The sequence below is a fragment of the Bos mutus genome, chromosome 15, assembly GCF_027580195.1.
Source record: "Bos mutus isolate GX-2022 chromosome 15, NWIPB_WYAK_1.1, whole genome shotgun sequence".
NCBI lineage: Eukaryota > Metazoa > Chordata > Mammalia > Artiodactyla > Bovidae > Bos > Bos mutus.
Window position 1 is genome coordinate 57,690,039 of NC_091631.1, and position 16,648 is coordinate 57,706,686.

General features: G+C 41.0%; 1 protein-coding gene across 1 annotated transcript in view; it reads left to right on the plus strand.

Annotated features, from left to right (window-relative positions):
* Window positions 1-16,648, plus strand: part of ALG9 (ALG9 alpha-1,2-mannosyltransferase) — a 114,786-nt gene that overhangs the window by 34,155 nt on the left and 63,983 nt on the right. The window contains exons 9-13 of the mRNA XM_070384232.1: window positions 8,335-8,457; window positions 11,036-11,190; window positions 13,457-13,586; window positions 14,200-14,347; window positions 15,479-15,608. Of these exons, the coding sequence (XP_070240333.1) occupies window positions 8,335-8,457; window positions 11,036-11,190; window positions 13,457-13,586; window positions 14,200-14,347; window positions 15,479-15,608 (686 nt within the window). The remainder of the gene's footprint in view (window positions 1-8,334; window positions 8,458-11,035; window positions 11,191-13,456; window positions 13,587-14,199; window positions 14,348-15,478; window positions 15,609-16,648) is intronic.

Below are 16,648 nucleotides of genomic sequence, written 5' to 3' on the forward strand. Positions count from 1 at the left end.
ACCACTTCCCAGAGCTTACTCAAACTCATGTCCGCTGCATCGGTGATGGCATCCAACCATCTCATCCTCTATCATCCCCTTCTCCTCCTGCCCTCAATCTTCCCCAGCATCAGGGTCCTTTCAAATGAGTCAGTTCTTTGCATCAGGTGGCCAAAGTATTGGAGTCTCAGCTTCAGCATCCGTCCTTCCAATGAACACTCAGGACTGATCTCCTTTAGCATTGACTGGTTGGATCTCCTTGCAGTCCAAGGGACTCTCAAGAGTCTTCTCCAACACCACAGTTCAAAGCATCAATTCTTCAGCACTCAGCTTTCTTTATAGTCCAACTCTCACATCCATACACAACTACTGGAAAAACCATATCTTTGACCAGGTGAAGTAGTACTTTACCACTGTCAGCTAATTTTATTGTAATTGTTGAGTCCATTCACTAAATATGAAAGACTAATCTTTTTAAAAATATGTATTTGTTTACTTGGCTGTGTTGGGTGTTAGTTGTGTCACGTGGGATCTTTCGTTGCGGTGCATAGACTCTTTAGTTGTGAAGAGCGTGAACTTTCTAGTTGTGGCCTGTGGGCTCTGGAGCATTTAGACTCAGTATTTGTGGCATGCAGACCTGGTTGTTCTGTGGCATGTGAGATCTTTTTTTAAATTTTATTTATTTTTTTATTGAAGATTAATTGCTTTACAGAATTTTGTTTTCTGTCAAACCTCAACACAGGTACACATATATCCCCTCTCTTTTGAACCTCCCTCCCATCTCCCACCCCGTCCCACCTCTCTAGATTGATACAGTGCCCCTGTTTGAGTTTCTTGAGACATACAGCAAATTCCCATTGGCTATCTATTTTACATATGGTAATGTAAGTTTCCATGTTACTCTTTCCACACATCTCACCCTCTCCTCCCCTCTCCCTATGCCCATAAGTCTATTCTCTATGTCTGTTTCTTCTTTGCTGCCCTGTAAATAAACTCTTCAGTACCACTTTTTTAGATTCCATATATGTGTGTTAAAATATGATATTTATCTTTCTCTTTGTTACTCACTTCACTCTGTATAATAGGTTCTAGGTTCATCCACCTCATCAGAACTGACTCAAATTCATTCCTTTTTATGGCTGAGTAATGTTCCATTGTGTATATGTACTGCAACTTCTTTATCCATTCATCTGTCGATGGGCATCTAGGTTGTTTCCTTGTTCTAACTATTGTAAATAGTGCTGCAATGAACAGTGGGATACGTGTGTCTTTTTCAGTTTTGCTTTCCTCAGGGTATACCTAAGAGTGGGATTTCTTTGGATAATAGGGTGGTTTTATTCCTAGTTTTTTGAAGAATCTCCATACCGTCTTCCATAGTGGCTGTATCAGTTCACATTCCCACCAACAGTGCAAGAGAGTTCCCTTTTCTCCACACCCTCTCCAGCATTTATTGTTTGTAGATTTTTGATGGTGGCCATACTGACCTGTGTGAGGTGATATCTCATTGTAGTTTTTATTTGGATTTCTCTAATAATTAGTGATGTTGAACATCTTTTCATGTGTTTGTTAGCCATCTGTATGTCTTCTTTGGAGAAATGTCTGTTTAGGTCTTTTTCCCACTTTTTGATTGAGTCGTTTGTTTTCCTGGTATTGAGTTGTGTGAACTACTTGTATATTTTGGAAATTAATCCTTTGTCAGTTGTTTCATTTGCTATTACTTTCTACCATCCTGAGGCTTGTCTTTTCACCTTGCTTATAGTTTCCTTTGCTGTGCAAAAGCTTTTAAGTTTAATCAGGTCCCACTTGTTTACTTTTGTTTTTATTTCCATTACTCTAGGAGATGGGTCACAGAGGATCTTGCTTTGATTTATGTCGAGTGTTCTGCCTATGTTTTCCTCTAAGAGTTTTATAGTTTCTGGTCTTACATTTAGGTCTTTTATCCATTTTGAATTTATCTTTGTGTATGGGGTTAGGAAGTGTTCTAATTTCATTCTTTTACATGTAGCTGTCCAGTTTTCCTAGCACCGTTTATTGAAGAGGCTGTCTTTGCCCCATTGTATATTCTTGCCTCCTTTGTCAAAAATAAGGTACGCATAGGTGCAAGGGTTTATTTCTGTGCTTTCTGTGTTGTTCCATTGGTCTGTATTTCTGGTTTTGGGCCAGTACCATACTGTCTTGATGACTGTAGCTTTGTAGTTTAATCTGAAGTCAGGAAGGTTGATTCCTCCAGCTCCATTCTTCTTTCTCAAGACTGCTTTGGCTATTCAGGGTCTTTTGTGTTTCCATACAAATTGTGAAATTTTTTGTTCTAGTTCTGTGAAAAATGCCATTGGTAATTTGATAGAGATTACACTGAATCTGTAGATTGCAGAGACATGATCCCCGAAAGTATAGTCTTGGCATGTGAGATCTTTATTCCCCCACCAGGGATTAAACCCTCGTCCCCTGCACTGCAAGGTGAATTCTTAATTACCAGACCACCAGGGAAGTCCTAAGACTTATGTTTTAAGAGATGCTTTGCTGCTGTACAGTTGTCAAACAGACAGCATGTCTTTGTCATGGAAACTCTTTCACTTGTTTGGCACTTTTGGGCATATTTCAGCTATTTTTAAAGAGTCTCCCACCTCAAGTGCTTTGTTAGCTGTGGCACTTGGTTTTTTAATCTGAAAATTTTAGATTAAGTGCTTTATGCTGAGAGTTTTTACATACATCTCTTAGTGTTTTCTTAAGTATGCTCCTGCTAAGTCGCTTCAGTCGTGTCCGACTCTGTGCAACCCCATAGATGGCAGCCCACTAGGCTTCTCTGTCCCTGGGATTCTCCAGCAAGAACACTGGAGTGGGTTGCCATTTCCTTCTCCAGTGCATGAAAGTGAAAAACTTTCACTTCACTTTCTTAAGTATAAGAACCTAATAAGCCTATAAATACTTCTTGAATGAATGGATAAATGAGTTCAGTTAAAGAAACATTCAATCAGTTGCTTTTGATCATTGATTATGCTCCTCATAGAATTTGCTGTCTGATAAGGCTGCAGACACATGAATAGTTAATTATAGTCCAATGTGTTATGTGCAGCAGTAGAATGATAGGGAATTGAAGGAGCAAGTTCATCTGTTGGTGTCAGGAAAGACTTCTTAGACGGGGTGGTCTTTGAGCTGAGCTGGAAGGAAGAGTAGGAGTTTGCCAGGAAGACACTAGGTGGACACACTGCAGAAGAACAGAATGTCAAATGTCGGACTGCTGAGCCAAAAAGATTGAATATTGAGTTCGTTTTTAAAAACTTAAGGCCGTTTTACAGCATTAGCCAATTTTAGGTAAGAACTACACAGGTGTAAGCAAGATAATGTCAATCTCTCCATTGTGATTGTAATAATATGCAGGTGGTCCCCAACTTATGGGGCTTCCCAGGTGGGGCTAGTGGTACAGATCCCACCTGCCAATGCAGGAGACATAAGAGATGCAGGTTCAATCCCTGAGTTGGGAAGATCCCCTGGAGGAGGGCATGGCTACCCACTCCAGTGTTCTTGCCTGGAGAATCCCACGGTCATAGGAGCCTGGAGGGCTACAGTCCATGGGGTCACAAAGAGTTGGACACGACTGAAGCTGCTTAGAACCCACCCCAACTTATGGTGCTTCAACTTATGATTTTTTTTGACTTTATGATGGTGTGCAAGCAATACATATTCCATAGAAACTATACTTTGAATTTTGATCTTTTTCCAGTAGGCGATAAGGTATCTCTCGTAATGCTGGGCAGTGGCAGTGAGCTACGTTCCCAGTCAGCCACTCGTCATGAGGGTAAACCGTGGAAGCTGTCACAGCCATTCTTTATCCAGACAACCATTCTGTTTTTCATTTTCAGTACTGTAGCTAGTAAATTACATGAGACCGCCAACACTGTCTTATAAAACAGGCTTGGTGTTAGGTGACTTTTGCCCAACTGTAGGCTAATGTAAGTGTTCTGACCTTGTTAGAGGTAGGCTAGGCTGAGTTACAGTGTTTGGTATGTTAGGTGTATTAAATGTGTTTTTGACTTACGATGTTTTTAGTTTATGATGGGTTTATCAGGACTTAACCCCATCATAGATTGAGGAAAACCTGTAAATATTTATTCTCTCTATTGTTCCTGGTTTTCCAAGGGGCCTTTCTATCCTTTTTTTGGCCAAATAGCATTTATTAATGACACATTCCGGACCTGGACTGACTCTTGACTTTTGAAGCCAGGGGACAGAGGCAGTTTTTCACAATTACTTGCATGAGGTCAAGAATACTCAATGCTTAGGAAATTTAGAGTAGTGTAGACATGGAAGTTGCAAAGTTGTAGGTGAAACGTCTCTATGGGGTCAAAGATAAAGAGGTGAAATTTCGTGTTGCAAAAACGAAAGTGACTAGGCTTGGCACTGATTTGGCCTCTTCCCCTTGTAACATTTCAAGTTCTCAGATGTTGAGGTTGAGTATTTTTGTGTGAAGAGCTGTGCTGTCTGATGAGAACACAGGCCTGGGAGAAGCGTGGGAGGACAGGTGTGGGAGGATGGGTGTAAGAAGTGCTCTTCTCTCAAGAACGACAGCAGGTCTGCTCAGGGATGCTGCTGGGAGCTTAGGATATGATCTGTGCGTGTCTGTCTTATCAAATCTGTCAGGCCACAGGACGGGAGATTTCAGAAGGTAAAGGATAGAGCCCTTGGTCAGAAGGCCCACGGCTTTCCAGTCCTGCAGCAGCAGAGGATGAAGCCCCAGAGGAGGCTTTGGAGGCGTGCTTAAGGTCACCAACTAGCATGACCTGTTCTGGAGCCTTCTTTGTTTTGTTAATCATTTGTGTTGAACCTTGGTGGATTTTTCCTCTTGGTGGTGCAAATTTGACATTTGTAAGGATGATTTATTATAATTTAGTTCCTAGAGTTCTGTAAAACTGTAGGCCTATAAAGTAGTTCCCCTTCATTCAGTCGATGGAACAATAAACATTATCCCTTCTTCTTTTAGTCTCTGACAAAGCTCCCTTGAGCTCATTTGAATGAAAGGGATTGAGGCACTTTCCGTGAAAAGGGAGATAGGTGAGCCCCCCTGCACCCTGCTTCCAGCTTCCTTTCACCTCACATTTTGCACGAGTTAAATGCTTAGCTTGTCATTCTGACATATTTTTTTCTACAATACATAGTTCACTTTTGATAATTTCTGAGAGCAGTGTTGAGTGTCTCCCTGAAAGAGATACAGGTTTTTACTCTTATAAGGTAGATGCCTCATCAGGTAGGGGAGGACACTGGTTAGCAGAATTCACGATTCCTTGTCCCCTTTTGCCCTTGTTTTTAAGACTCATGTCACTTGAACCTTCCCAAATCTTGACTTATTCCCTAGTCTCTACCCGATCCTTCAGGGAAGTAACAGTCTATTATGAAATGTTCATGGCCTCGCTATGAACTTGATCTATGAGGTTCTAACACATAAAAATAATTGAGTTTACCAAGTTAATGCTTTTGGTTCCACATCTCAGCGTACAGTATACCTTGGTTAAAAGGTAGACAGCCTTAAAATAAACAAATTAAAAAAAAAAAAAAGTAGACAGCCCTAACAGGAGGGCATAGTAAGTTGTGGTAAAGAGGAAAACACTAGAGGACTTTCCTTGAAAAAGCATATATTAGCAAGGATCAAAGAGAAAGGCTTTTATCTGTTGATGTTTAAGCATCTGTAGTAGATGATGTGAAGGGTGACCCCCTTTTTTCTAGTCACGCTGCTTTATCATCCCAGGGTCAAATTTCCAGAATTTTGTAAAGAAGAAGTTGGCTCAGGGTTGATAGCATTGCCTCCACACTGGCGGTCAGGAGATGATTGTGCGAAAACTTACTTCTCTGGAAACTGGAGTGGAAAAGGACTCAATTTAGGAAACATGCTGTTAAATAGTAATGAAAACCCAGAAAAGGCATGTGTTTTCCATTTTGAAAATAAAACCATCCAATAGTTTTCTGTAGGAGAAGGAAATGGCAACCCACTCCAATACTCTTGCCTGGAGAATCCCATGGACAGAGGAGCCTGGCGGGCTACAGTCCACGGGGTCGCAGAGTCAGACATGACTGCAGTGACTTAGCAGGCCGGCAGTTTTCTGTAACCTAAAAGATTATTTGTAAAGAATACAAGATACAAATCTCTAATGAGCTTGGCCTGGGACAAAGTCTCTCTTCCTGGACAGTCCTTGTCCCTGGGTTTCGACAGGAGGGAGGGAGCTTTCCCTAAAGGTGGACACACTGTCAAACCTGAGTCCTTCCCCAGGGTCCCCTCTGCATCTTCCTCCTCCCTTAGACGTTTCTCGCCTTATGGGTTTGGTTTCTAATCTTATTTTGCTGTGCAAGCTGCAGAAATGTCAGGCTTTTCTGAGTATTCCTCTGCCTTCTGATTACCCTTTTAAGCAATGCTGATTGCAGGAAATTGCTGTGGTGCAAGGCGGGTGTCACAACACACAGTGATTAAAACCCGCGTGTGTCATTCACTGCCTGATTGAAGTAATCACAGGAGGGAAGAGCAGATGAATACCGGCGGAATGTGCCAAAGGGGGCTGTCTCTCATCGCTTGAGTTTCAGGATTTGGAGTTAAAGAATCAAAACTTGTGCGAGCAAGGCTTGCGTTTTCGGTCATGTTGTTTCATTCTGAATCCGAAAAGCTGAGCAGGGTCTGGGGTCTCTGAACATGGTTTTCCTCAGAAAGGCGCTGCTTTTTTGTGGAAGGTCCCCTTGAACAGACACTGTTGAAAAGTGGTTGAGCACATCAGGGGGAAGGATACTAGAATGTGATAGGATAAACGGATAGGCAAGGCCCTCATAGCTCAGCCCTGTAGGACTGCACCCACCCCGCCACCCCCCAGCCCTCGGTGGGGAGGCCTCTGCTTCGTGCCATTTGAAAGTCCAGGTTGTCACCTGGGCTTCTGACTGACCACATTAGAAGTTCCAGCAGCCCCCTTCTCAGGTTCAGTTAATTTGCCAGCATGGCTCCCAGGACTCCAGAAATACTTACTTCTGTTGACCAGTTTATTAGAAAGGAGACAAGCCAGATGGAAGAGATGCATAGGGCAGGGTGGGCGGGAAGATACGTGGTGCTTCCCTGGTGGCTCAGAGGGTAAAGCGTCTGCCTGCGATGCGGGAGACCCGGGTTCGATCCCTGGGTCGGGAAGATCCTCTGGAGAAGGAAATGGCAACCCACTCCGGTACTCTTGCCTGGAAAATCCCATGGATGGAGAAGCCTGGTAGGCTACAGTCCATGGGGTTGCAAAGAGTCGGACACGACTGAGCGACTTCACTTTCACTATCCCTGCTTCCTCCCCTGTGCCTCCCTACCTGTTTACCTGCCGGGAAGCCCTCTGAACACTGTCCTTTTGGGTTTTTATGGAGGTCTCATTACTTGAGCACCATTGCTTGAATGTTTAAACCCCATTGCTATACCCTCTCCCCTTCCCAGAGGAGGGAAAGGCAGGACTGAAAGTTCTAACCCTCCAATCACTAGGTGGTTCCTCTCACAACTAGTCCCCATCCTGAGGTTACCTAGGACTTTGCCAGAAGTCCCTGAATTAACATAACAAAAGACACTTCTTACCACTTTAGGAATTAGGAAGGTCGTTTTAGGCACTCTCTCCTAGGAATGGGAGTGAAGACCAAATAAATACTTCTTATTATAAATCACAATATCGCTGCTAAGCTATTTATATTGTTTGGTTTTCTGAAAAGTATTAGTCCCATTTGGACTTGGCAATTTGGGCTGGATATAGTGGTCCCGTACTCATGTACAGATGTGAGAGATGAACAATAAAGGGCAGAACGCCGAAGAATTGATGCTTTCAAACTGTGGTGCTGGAGAAGCCTCTTGAGAGTCCCTTGGAAAGCAAGGAGATCAAACCAGACAATCTTAAAGTATAGCAACCCTGAACACTCTTTGGAAGGACTGAAGCTGAAGCTCCAGTACTTTGACCACCTGATGTGAATAGCTGACTCACTGGAAAAGATGCCGATGCTGGGAAAGATTGACAGCAGAAGGAGAAGAGGGCGACAGAGGATGAGATGGTTGGATGGCATCACCAATTAAATGGACATGAATTTGGACGAACTCTGGGAGATGGTGAGGGACAGGGAAGCCTGGTATGCTGCAGTCCATGGGGTCTTAAACACTTGGACACAACTTGACGACTGAACAACAACAAATGGTGGTCATGAGAGCTAAATATTTGAAACCTGATTTCTAAGGTGGGAGGAGTGGCTTGTGGGCTCTCACAGGAGGTACTGGACCAGCAAATTTGCTTGACAAGGAACACTGGGAGTCAAGCATTGTAGTAGGTATCCGAGGCGTCCACTAATGAGTTCATGTCTCTTTATTTCCCTCAGGCACAGAACCTTGGTATTTCTATTTAATTAATGGATTTCTGAATTTCAATGTAGTCTTTGCTTTAGCCCTCCTGGTCTTACCACTGACTTCTCTCATGGAATACCTACTGCAGAGATTTCATGGTAAGTGGAATAAGCAAAGATAGATTTGGGGGGAGGGAAGAGAAGTAACAATGTATACCAAGAAATAAAAAAACAATCTACTTATTTTATTTTCCATTTTCTTCCTATGGAAATGGTTAGCTTATTGCATTTTTCCATCTCTGTTTATAGTTTATTCAACCTGTGTTAACCTATGTGATAATCTGGTTAATAATTGCAAGTGAGGAAGTCTGTATGATTTATAGAATCATCTGGGGAGGCAAAAGCATTTAAAAAATCTTGGGAGATAAGCCTATTTAAAGAAGTGTATGTTAGTATGGTAAATTGCTTAAGATAATCAACTCTAGAGGCAAACAATTTCTGGGAAATTCAACCAAAAATCTGGAAACTAAGCCATGTAGAGATTCCCCCACATTTGGTGCTTGCTCTGACTGGAAGACAGAGCTGAGCAGAAACTCGTTTGAGTTTTGGAAGATTTAATTTCCAACTTTTCGTTCTGGTTTGGATGCCAGGTGATCCCTCCATACCATTTCCCATTCTGCTTTTCTACAGTTAGTGGTTTATAACGAGTTCGCTGTGTTCATAGAATATGAAAGCAGCCTTCAGAGTCACTTTTGCTTTATTTTAGAACTTTTGTTGTAACATAACCCTGATGCCGTTATCTAACAAAATTAACAGTTTTTTTCTTAATATCACCTAATGCCCAGCTAGTATTTAGATTCCTACACTGTCTGGAAAAAAAACTTTTATAGTTTGTTTAAAGCAGGATCTAAATGAGTCATATACTGAATTTGGTGTTACGTTTCATAAGCTTTTCTAGAGGTTTCCCCCCCCCTCACCTTTGTCCTCCTGAAGATTTCTAAAGAAACCATGCCACTCATCTTGCATACATAGTGTCCTGCGTTTGGATTCAGCTGTTTGTTCCCGTGAGGTATTAACACATTCCTCCACTCCTTATGTTTATTAAGGATCACTTTTTTTTTTTTTTTGATAAGTAGCTTTTTCTGACAATAAAAATAATTTATACTTGTGGAAGATTTGTAAATGCTTGTGATACAACTATAAAAACAGTAAAAACAAAAACAGTATATTAAGCTGTTCTCTAAAGTAGGAATCCAATTTTGGTTTAAAATTGTGCCATGTACCTACATGTCCAGCTAGTAAGAAATTGAGGACTGTTTTTTCTTTATACGCTTTGTATATTTTATAACAGCAACAATACGTTTAACACAGTTTAACAGAATATAGTTTAACAGAAACTATAAATGTTTTATAGAGGATGTTCCAAAATTTTAGGCCATATTTTTAAAATATGTTTGTTAGCTTCTAAGATGCAAAAGAAGAAAAGATTGTTTACTTGTAGAAGATAAACTTTTTTTTTTATAATAAAGAAAATTCCAACCCAAAATACTTCTTGGAAAGGTAAATACCCTAAATTATAGCCTAAAATTTCATAAGTGAAAAAAAAGATAAACTTGTTATTGCAGTTGAAGAATGTTTATTCTTAAAGAATTTCTGCAGGAACTTCCCTGATGGTTAAGACTCTGTGCTTCCACTGCAGGTGGTGCCGGGTTGACCCCTGGTCCCTGGCTGGGGAACTAAGATCCTGCATGTCTCAAGGCCAAAAAAAAAGACACCTGTTTTTTTAAAAGCATGTGTAACTAAGGAGCAGTAGGTTAAGCAATGCTAAGCTGGGCTCTGATGACCCCTGATCTTTCACCTCAACTCGCTCATCGTAGACATAACGGACACCAGGGGGCGCTGTCTGTCCACCCTTGGTCGGTGCTTCCCATGTACTACTCGTTACCGCTAATGGGAGCACAGTTTGAGATGCCTTCACTGTGGGTTGTAGGCTTATCACTCAGTGTCCATGTACCTAGCCATGACCACAGGAACTTTCCAGCAGGTGCTTGGGTCTTAGTGTTCATTAAATTCCTGCAATTCTTTCATATGGTTTAAAATACATTCTTGGCTTTAATTTTGAGGTACAGAGTGGATGGATGTGCATTACCAAACAGGAGAGAAAACTCCTTCAGCAAACTTCCTTTAAGAATGGTTTTATATTTTCTTTGAAACAAAGTGTCATTTTTAGCTTGACAGAAACCAGTGATGAGTTTGAGAATCCAACTCTGTTTCTTTCCTTTGATCTATAGCTATTTGGTATATATGTAAGAAGATTAATGTAGTAAACAGAAGAATTAAAGTCTAAGAAGTGAACTTATGTTATGCTTTTGGTTAATCTCAAGAATCTTTAGTCTTAGTGGCAGGACTCTTCTCTCTGGAGAGAGAGAGAGAGGTGTGTTTTTTCTTCATCCAGTGTAGAAATTGTTAAGTTCTATTACCCATTCACCTGATATTCATTTGTGTTCCAGCTAAATCCAGCATTGTACCTACCTTTAAATGTTGGATCTCTTGGGAGAGCTAAGAAGTATATACCTCTTTCTATTTGACTCCTTAATTATATCAGAGGAAGTGTGAATAAAAGAGTGGGGGGCCCTAGGATATATGCCTGAGTTTGAGATCAAGAGAACTTTGAGAGTAAATGTGCTGTTTTGGTCTAATATGGTGAAAGGTGGATATTTTTTTCTGTGTTTTACAGTTCAGAATTTAGGCCACCCATATTGGCTTACCTTGGCTCCAATGTATATTTGGTTTATAATTTTCTTCATCCAGCCTCACAAAGAGGAGAGATTTCTTTTCCCTGTGTATCCACTTATCTGTCTCTGTGGTGCTGTGGCCCTTTCTGCACTTCAGGTGAGTTTCAGGGAAATGTATGTCGGCTTCATTCTGTTTCACATTAAATCATTCAAAAAGCTTAAAGGCAGGTTACAGAATGCTTCCACCTAAGATATGTTATCCATACATTAAAGGTGATACAGATCATATTCTGAAGCTTTGATTGCTTAGGCGTTGTCTGTACTGTTGTTTGCTGATCACATATTTGCAGTGTTGATTTGTGTTAGTAATAATTTGTCTCTCTTGCCAATAAGAACCCAATTGCTGTGAAAGGAATTTTTTTAAGTCGTTACATGAGCCTAGCACAGGATGGTAGTAGCCCAGCGGAGCTAATGGAATGTCTGTTCTTCAGTTATGAAACCTGAATGAAACTGGCTTAGGTGTTTGGGATTACTTCAGGCAGTTAGCGATATGGGACCTTGTAATCCTGGCTTAAAACCTGTCCAGGTCAGAACTAATCATGAATATTTCTGTATTTATGGCCTTGGAAGTGTCGGACTCTTTTTTTTTTTTTTTTTAAACCTCTGCTCCATTTGCAATTATTAAAAAATGAATAATTTGGGTAATAGGTTTTTTTTCCTTAACAGATTTATGATAAGATATAATTCACAAGGGCTTCTCAGGTGGTGCTAGTGGTAAAGAACCTGCCTACCAATGCTGGTTAGATGAAAGAGATAAGGGTTCAGTCCCTGGGTGGGGAAGATCCCCTGGAGGCGGGCACAGCAATCTTCTCCAGTATTCTTGCCTGGAGAATCCCAGGGACAGAAGAGTCTGGCGGGCTACAGTCCATAGGATCTCGGAGTCTGACTGGACTGAAACGAGTTAGCACACATGCACGCACAATTCGCAAACCACAGAATTTACTCATTTAAAGTATATGATACAGTGTTTTCTAGGCTATTCACAGGTCTGTGTAAGCATTACTCCACTCAATTTATAGCATTTTCATCATCTCAAAAATCCTTTAGCTATTGTAGCTGCCCCCCTCCAATATCTCCTCAGTCACAATCAACAGCTAATGTACTTTGTATCTCTATAGCTTTGCCTATTCTAGGCATTTCATATAAACGAAATCATAGAATATGTGGGCTTTTGTGATTGACTTCTTTCATGTAGCATAATGCTTTAAAATCTCATCCTTGTTAGGACAATAGTTTTTAAAAATAATTTTAATTATAAAAGTAATTGAACTTCATCACGGATAATTTTTCTTTTACCTCTTTCTAAAAATCAGTCCTGCTGCCCAAACAAAATCTCCTTCTAGCGTTTTTGCCTATCATATAACGGAATCTATTATGCTTGTAGTTTAGGGTTCATGTAACCTTATCCCTCTTAATATAATTATATCATTATGTTGCCACGTCTATATGCATCATTTTAATAGCAATATAGTGTTCTGAGTTGGATACACTATATAACATTATTATGTAATACATAATATATTGAATTGGTTATATATAACGGTTAGACGTAATTTATGTTAGAGTTTAGGTTGCTCACTTATTTCAGTATTATAAATAATGCTAGGATAAATATCTTTGTTTAGGTATTTGGATTGTTTCCTTAGGAAAGATTCCAAAAAGTATGAAAGGAGTTCAAACATATTTATGGCCCTTGTTATGTATTGCAAAATTGCTTTCCAAAAGTAGTTCTAGTCTGAGAGGGAAAGAAGGCAGGAAGGAAGTCTCATGGGAAGGTGCTGAAAGGCTGCAGAACTCATGCAGGTGTGTATATATTCTTAATGACATTCATCTAGTTTGTGAAGTTAGTTTAGCATATAATTAACTGCATTTTCCTAACGTTCCATGAGGGGAATTCTGTTTCCTTCTTGTTTGGTCATGAGACATTTTGTTGTTACTAAAAACTTTGATGAAAACTTGTCAGTAAGGAAAGTGAAGGTTAATCACCAGTTACATCAGAATAGATTGAGATACTTCATATATTAAAAAAAAAAAAACCAAAACTACCAAAAGCCATTTTCATTTAAATATTTTTTTTTAAAGTAAATTATTAGGACTTTAGTCACTAGGGAAGTATCCAACTAAGTTTCCTGTGAAGCCAGTGAGATTTGACTCTTGGCACGCCCTCTGGTGAGGCTGATCTACAGACAGTTTAGCAGAGTTTGCTTTCATCTTAGAATGTGGAGTGGGTACCCCACTGTGTGCAAAAGCTCAGACTCTTGGTAGAACCTCTTTTCCTTCCTCTTAAGTTATGATGATGTCTTGTGATGATGTGTATCCTGCAAGGTGTATCTTTTTTTCAGAGCAGTTTTCTTTCTTTCTAGAAATGTTACCACTTCGTGTTTCAGCGATACCGCCTGGAGCATTACACCGTGACGTCGAATTGGCTGGCGTTAGGAACACTCTTCCTGTTCGGGCTCCTGTCTTTTTCTCGCTCTGTGGCGCTGTTCAGAGGTAGATGTACAGACAGTAACTTAATCCACACTCACTTTACCTTGGTTTTTGCTTGACACTTGAGTGTTTAATACAATTCAGCTTAAGCCGAGGGGGAGGGCTTTTCTGTGTGGAGAACCTGTGGACTTCGTATTAAGAATGGGATGTGACATCTGTACCTTAGGACTGAAGAGAAGATTGAGAATTCCTTTCAATGTGATTAACTATACACTTCTCTATTCTTACTAATTTTTTTTTTTTTTTTCCTTTTAAAGAATGAATTAAGGAAGCCTTAAACATAGGTTGCAGAGTTGTGGCTCAAGTCCCATGATTATATTCTTTCTTATAATCTTCATTTGGATCCAGAATATTGAAATGGGCTCAAAGAACATGAAATTAAAAAGGTGGAGGGTGTAGAGAAGGGCAAGAAAGCAGATGATTTCTGTCAAAGATTGGGCCTCCTGTAATCATCTTCCTGACTGCAGAGGCGTGTGATGCCAGTTGAGTGGGATCCTGCTGGAGTTGCTGTGTGCCTCTCACACGGATCACAGTGGGACACTAACACGCATTGTAATTAAATAGCAGAATCTCACCTCTCTCATCTTCGGCTTTCACACACCCCTCTCCCTTCCAGGGTATCACGGACCCCTTGATCTGTATCCAGAATTTTATCGAATTGCCACAGACCCCACCATCCACAGTGTTCCTGAAGGCCGGCCCGTCAATGTCTGTGTTGGGAAAGAGTGGCATCGCTTCCCCAGCAGCTTCCTTCTGCCCGACAAGTAAGCTGCCCTTTAATCCTCAGAGTTTTAAATCGAGGTGTAGAAACAGCAAATCTGTGGCAATGTCATCTTAGTTTTTCCTCCACTTTGGGTTTGTTCGGGGGTGTTTGGTGATTCACCATCTCGGGCAGCCATGGGCAGCTTGCCGAGCACCCGGGGCCTGTGTTTGGTGATGCGCCCTGCGCTGCCCTGACCTTCTGAGGACGTTCTGGGTCCTGGGCTCCTGCTCGTGGCTCTTCCTGAGGATCTGTGTTTAAATTTTTATGACTAACTCATGTTAACCCACTTTTGAAAGTGGTTTAGAGACTCTCGGTATCTAGAGTGTTTTTAGATAAGACGCATTTGTTGTCCAGCGACAGTGAACGTTCTCTCCCACTATATGGACTCTGGGGAAAGCTGTGGCTAAGACCTGTGCACCGCTTTCCTCCATGCTGTCTGTGGTTGGATGTGCTAGATAGCATGGGCTCCTAGTTCCTTTGTATCTGCTTTATTCAGACAGAGAAGAGTCCTATTTAGGGAAAAGAGAAGTCAGGTTAAGATGAGTCATGTTGCTCCATTTGGGGACTGGCTGCAGCAGCTTAGCTGGTGGTAATATCTTTTTCCTTGATAAAGATCCTGTATCAGTCATTAATGATTAATTAAAGCTTGTTTTTTAAAGTGTTCGCTTTAGCCTTTGCCTTTTCCATCTGAAACAGTTTCATAACTGAAGATACTTTTGAGGATTACTCAGGAACAAAGTAGTTTTCCCACAGTGAGTCCCTACATTTCACTCTTTCCTCTCTACGCCTGATGAACTTGCTTAAATTCTGAGAGGTCCCCTGATCACATGATAATTGGCAATGAGCTTTGATGTTTCTGTAGTTGTTTGATGGTATAACCACTGTTGGAAATTTCACTGCTGAGAGTTGGTGAAATGGTATGAGAGCTCTCAAGTTGAAAATTTCTCAACGATCTTGGATTAAATTGTGACCTCTGCCTCTATGCTCTGTGACTAAGGTTTCGCAGAAATATTTTGTCTCCAAGGGAAATATTTTTCACATGAAATTTCCTTTTTTTGCTTATGTATTTCAAGTACATTTAGCAATCTGAGCCCCCTGTGTTTTTCTCATTCTTCTTTTGTGTTTCTGACAGTTGGCAGCTTCAGTTCATCCCGTCAGAGTTCAGAGGCCAGTTACCAAAACCTTTTGCAGAGGGACCACTGGCCACCCGGACTGTTCCCACTGACATGAATGACCAGAACCTAGAGGAGCCATCCAGATACGTAAGGGCATAATTCTCCTTTTACTAACATGACAAGAGTTCCACCCTTAAAATCTGTTAGCATACGTAATAGAGCTTTGATGAAATGAGAGTTTTTTTAGGAAGTGATTTCTTTAAGGTGAGGGATATAACAACTGCTGAAAAAGAATGAAGGGTGTCATTTTTATTTTCAAACGATCTCCTTTATTTTCTATATAAAATATTTAATCCAACCTATTTTCTAAGCTGGATCAGAAAATTTCTTATGTTCAGTTTCAAGCCATTTTGAAACACGTTCTGCAACTCTTATCATCCTTGGTCCATTAAAATACTTCCTGGGGAACGTTCAAGTTACCTTTGAGCTGCTGCTGCTGCTGCTAAGTCGCTTCAGTCGTGTCCGACTCTGTGCGACTCCATAGACGGCAGCCCACCAGGCTTCCCCGTCCCTGGGATTCTCCAGGCAAGAACACTGGAGTGGGTACCTTTGAGCTAACGATTAGTATATTCCGGCTTTAGCAAGTGGGTAGTCAGTGAGGGTTCTTCTCACACAGAGTCCGTGAAGCAGCGTAACAGGCCATGCTCTTCTACACACTCATCTTTACCCACTCTGAGAGCCCATGTAGGTTCCTTTGAGAGATGACACTTTCACCATTTGATACCCATAGGATCTTTGACTGCGGAAAAGGTGAGAGCACTAAAGATAATGTTCCTGGTTCCCAGAGACGGTAAAGGACCGTTTTGTAGAATTATTAGAAAGCACATTTTTTTTTTGGCAGCCTGTTTAGAAAACATTTAGGAATTTAAATGTCAAATACATTTCCCTTATGTCATATACCTAAAGTGTGAAATATCAGGACTCTCAATTCCTGTTCAGAGCAAACCTGTAGCCACAGCTGGCCTTTTGTCTCCTGGATTGGGGCAGGTTAGGTTTCCGTGGAGACCCTCAGTTTATGGGTGACATTCTTACTGTGTGAGCTTTAGCTTTATAAGCTATGAAAATGAACATCATAAAATACATTTTTGGCTTGGCTCCCTGAGAAGGTAGGAAGTGTATTCCACTAA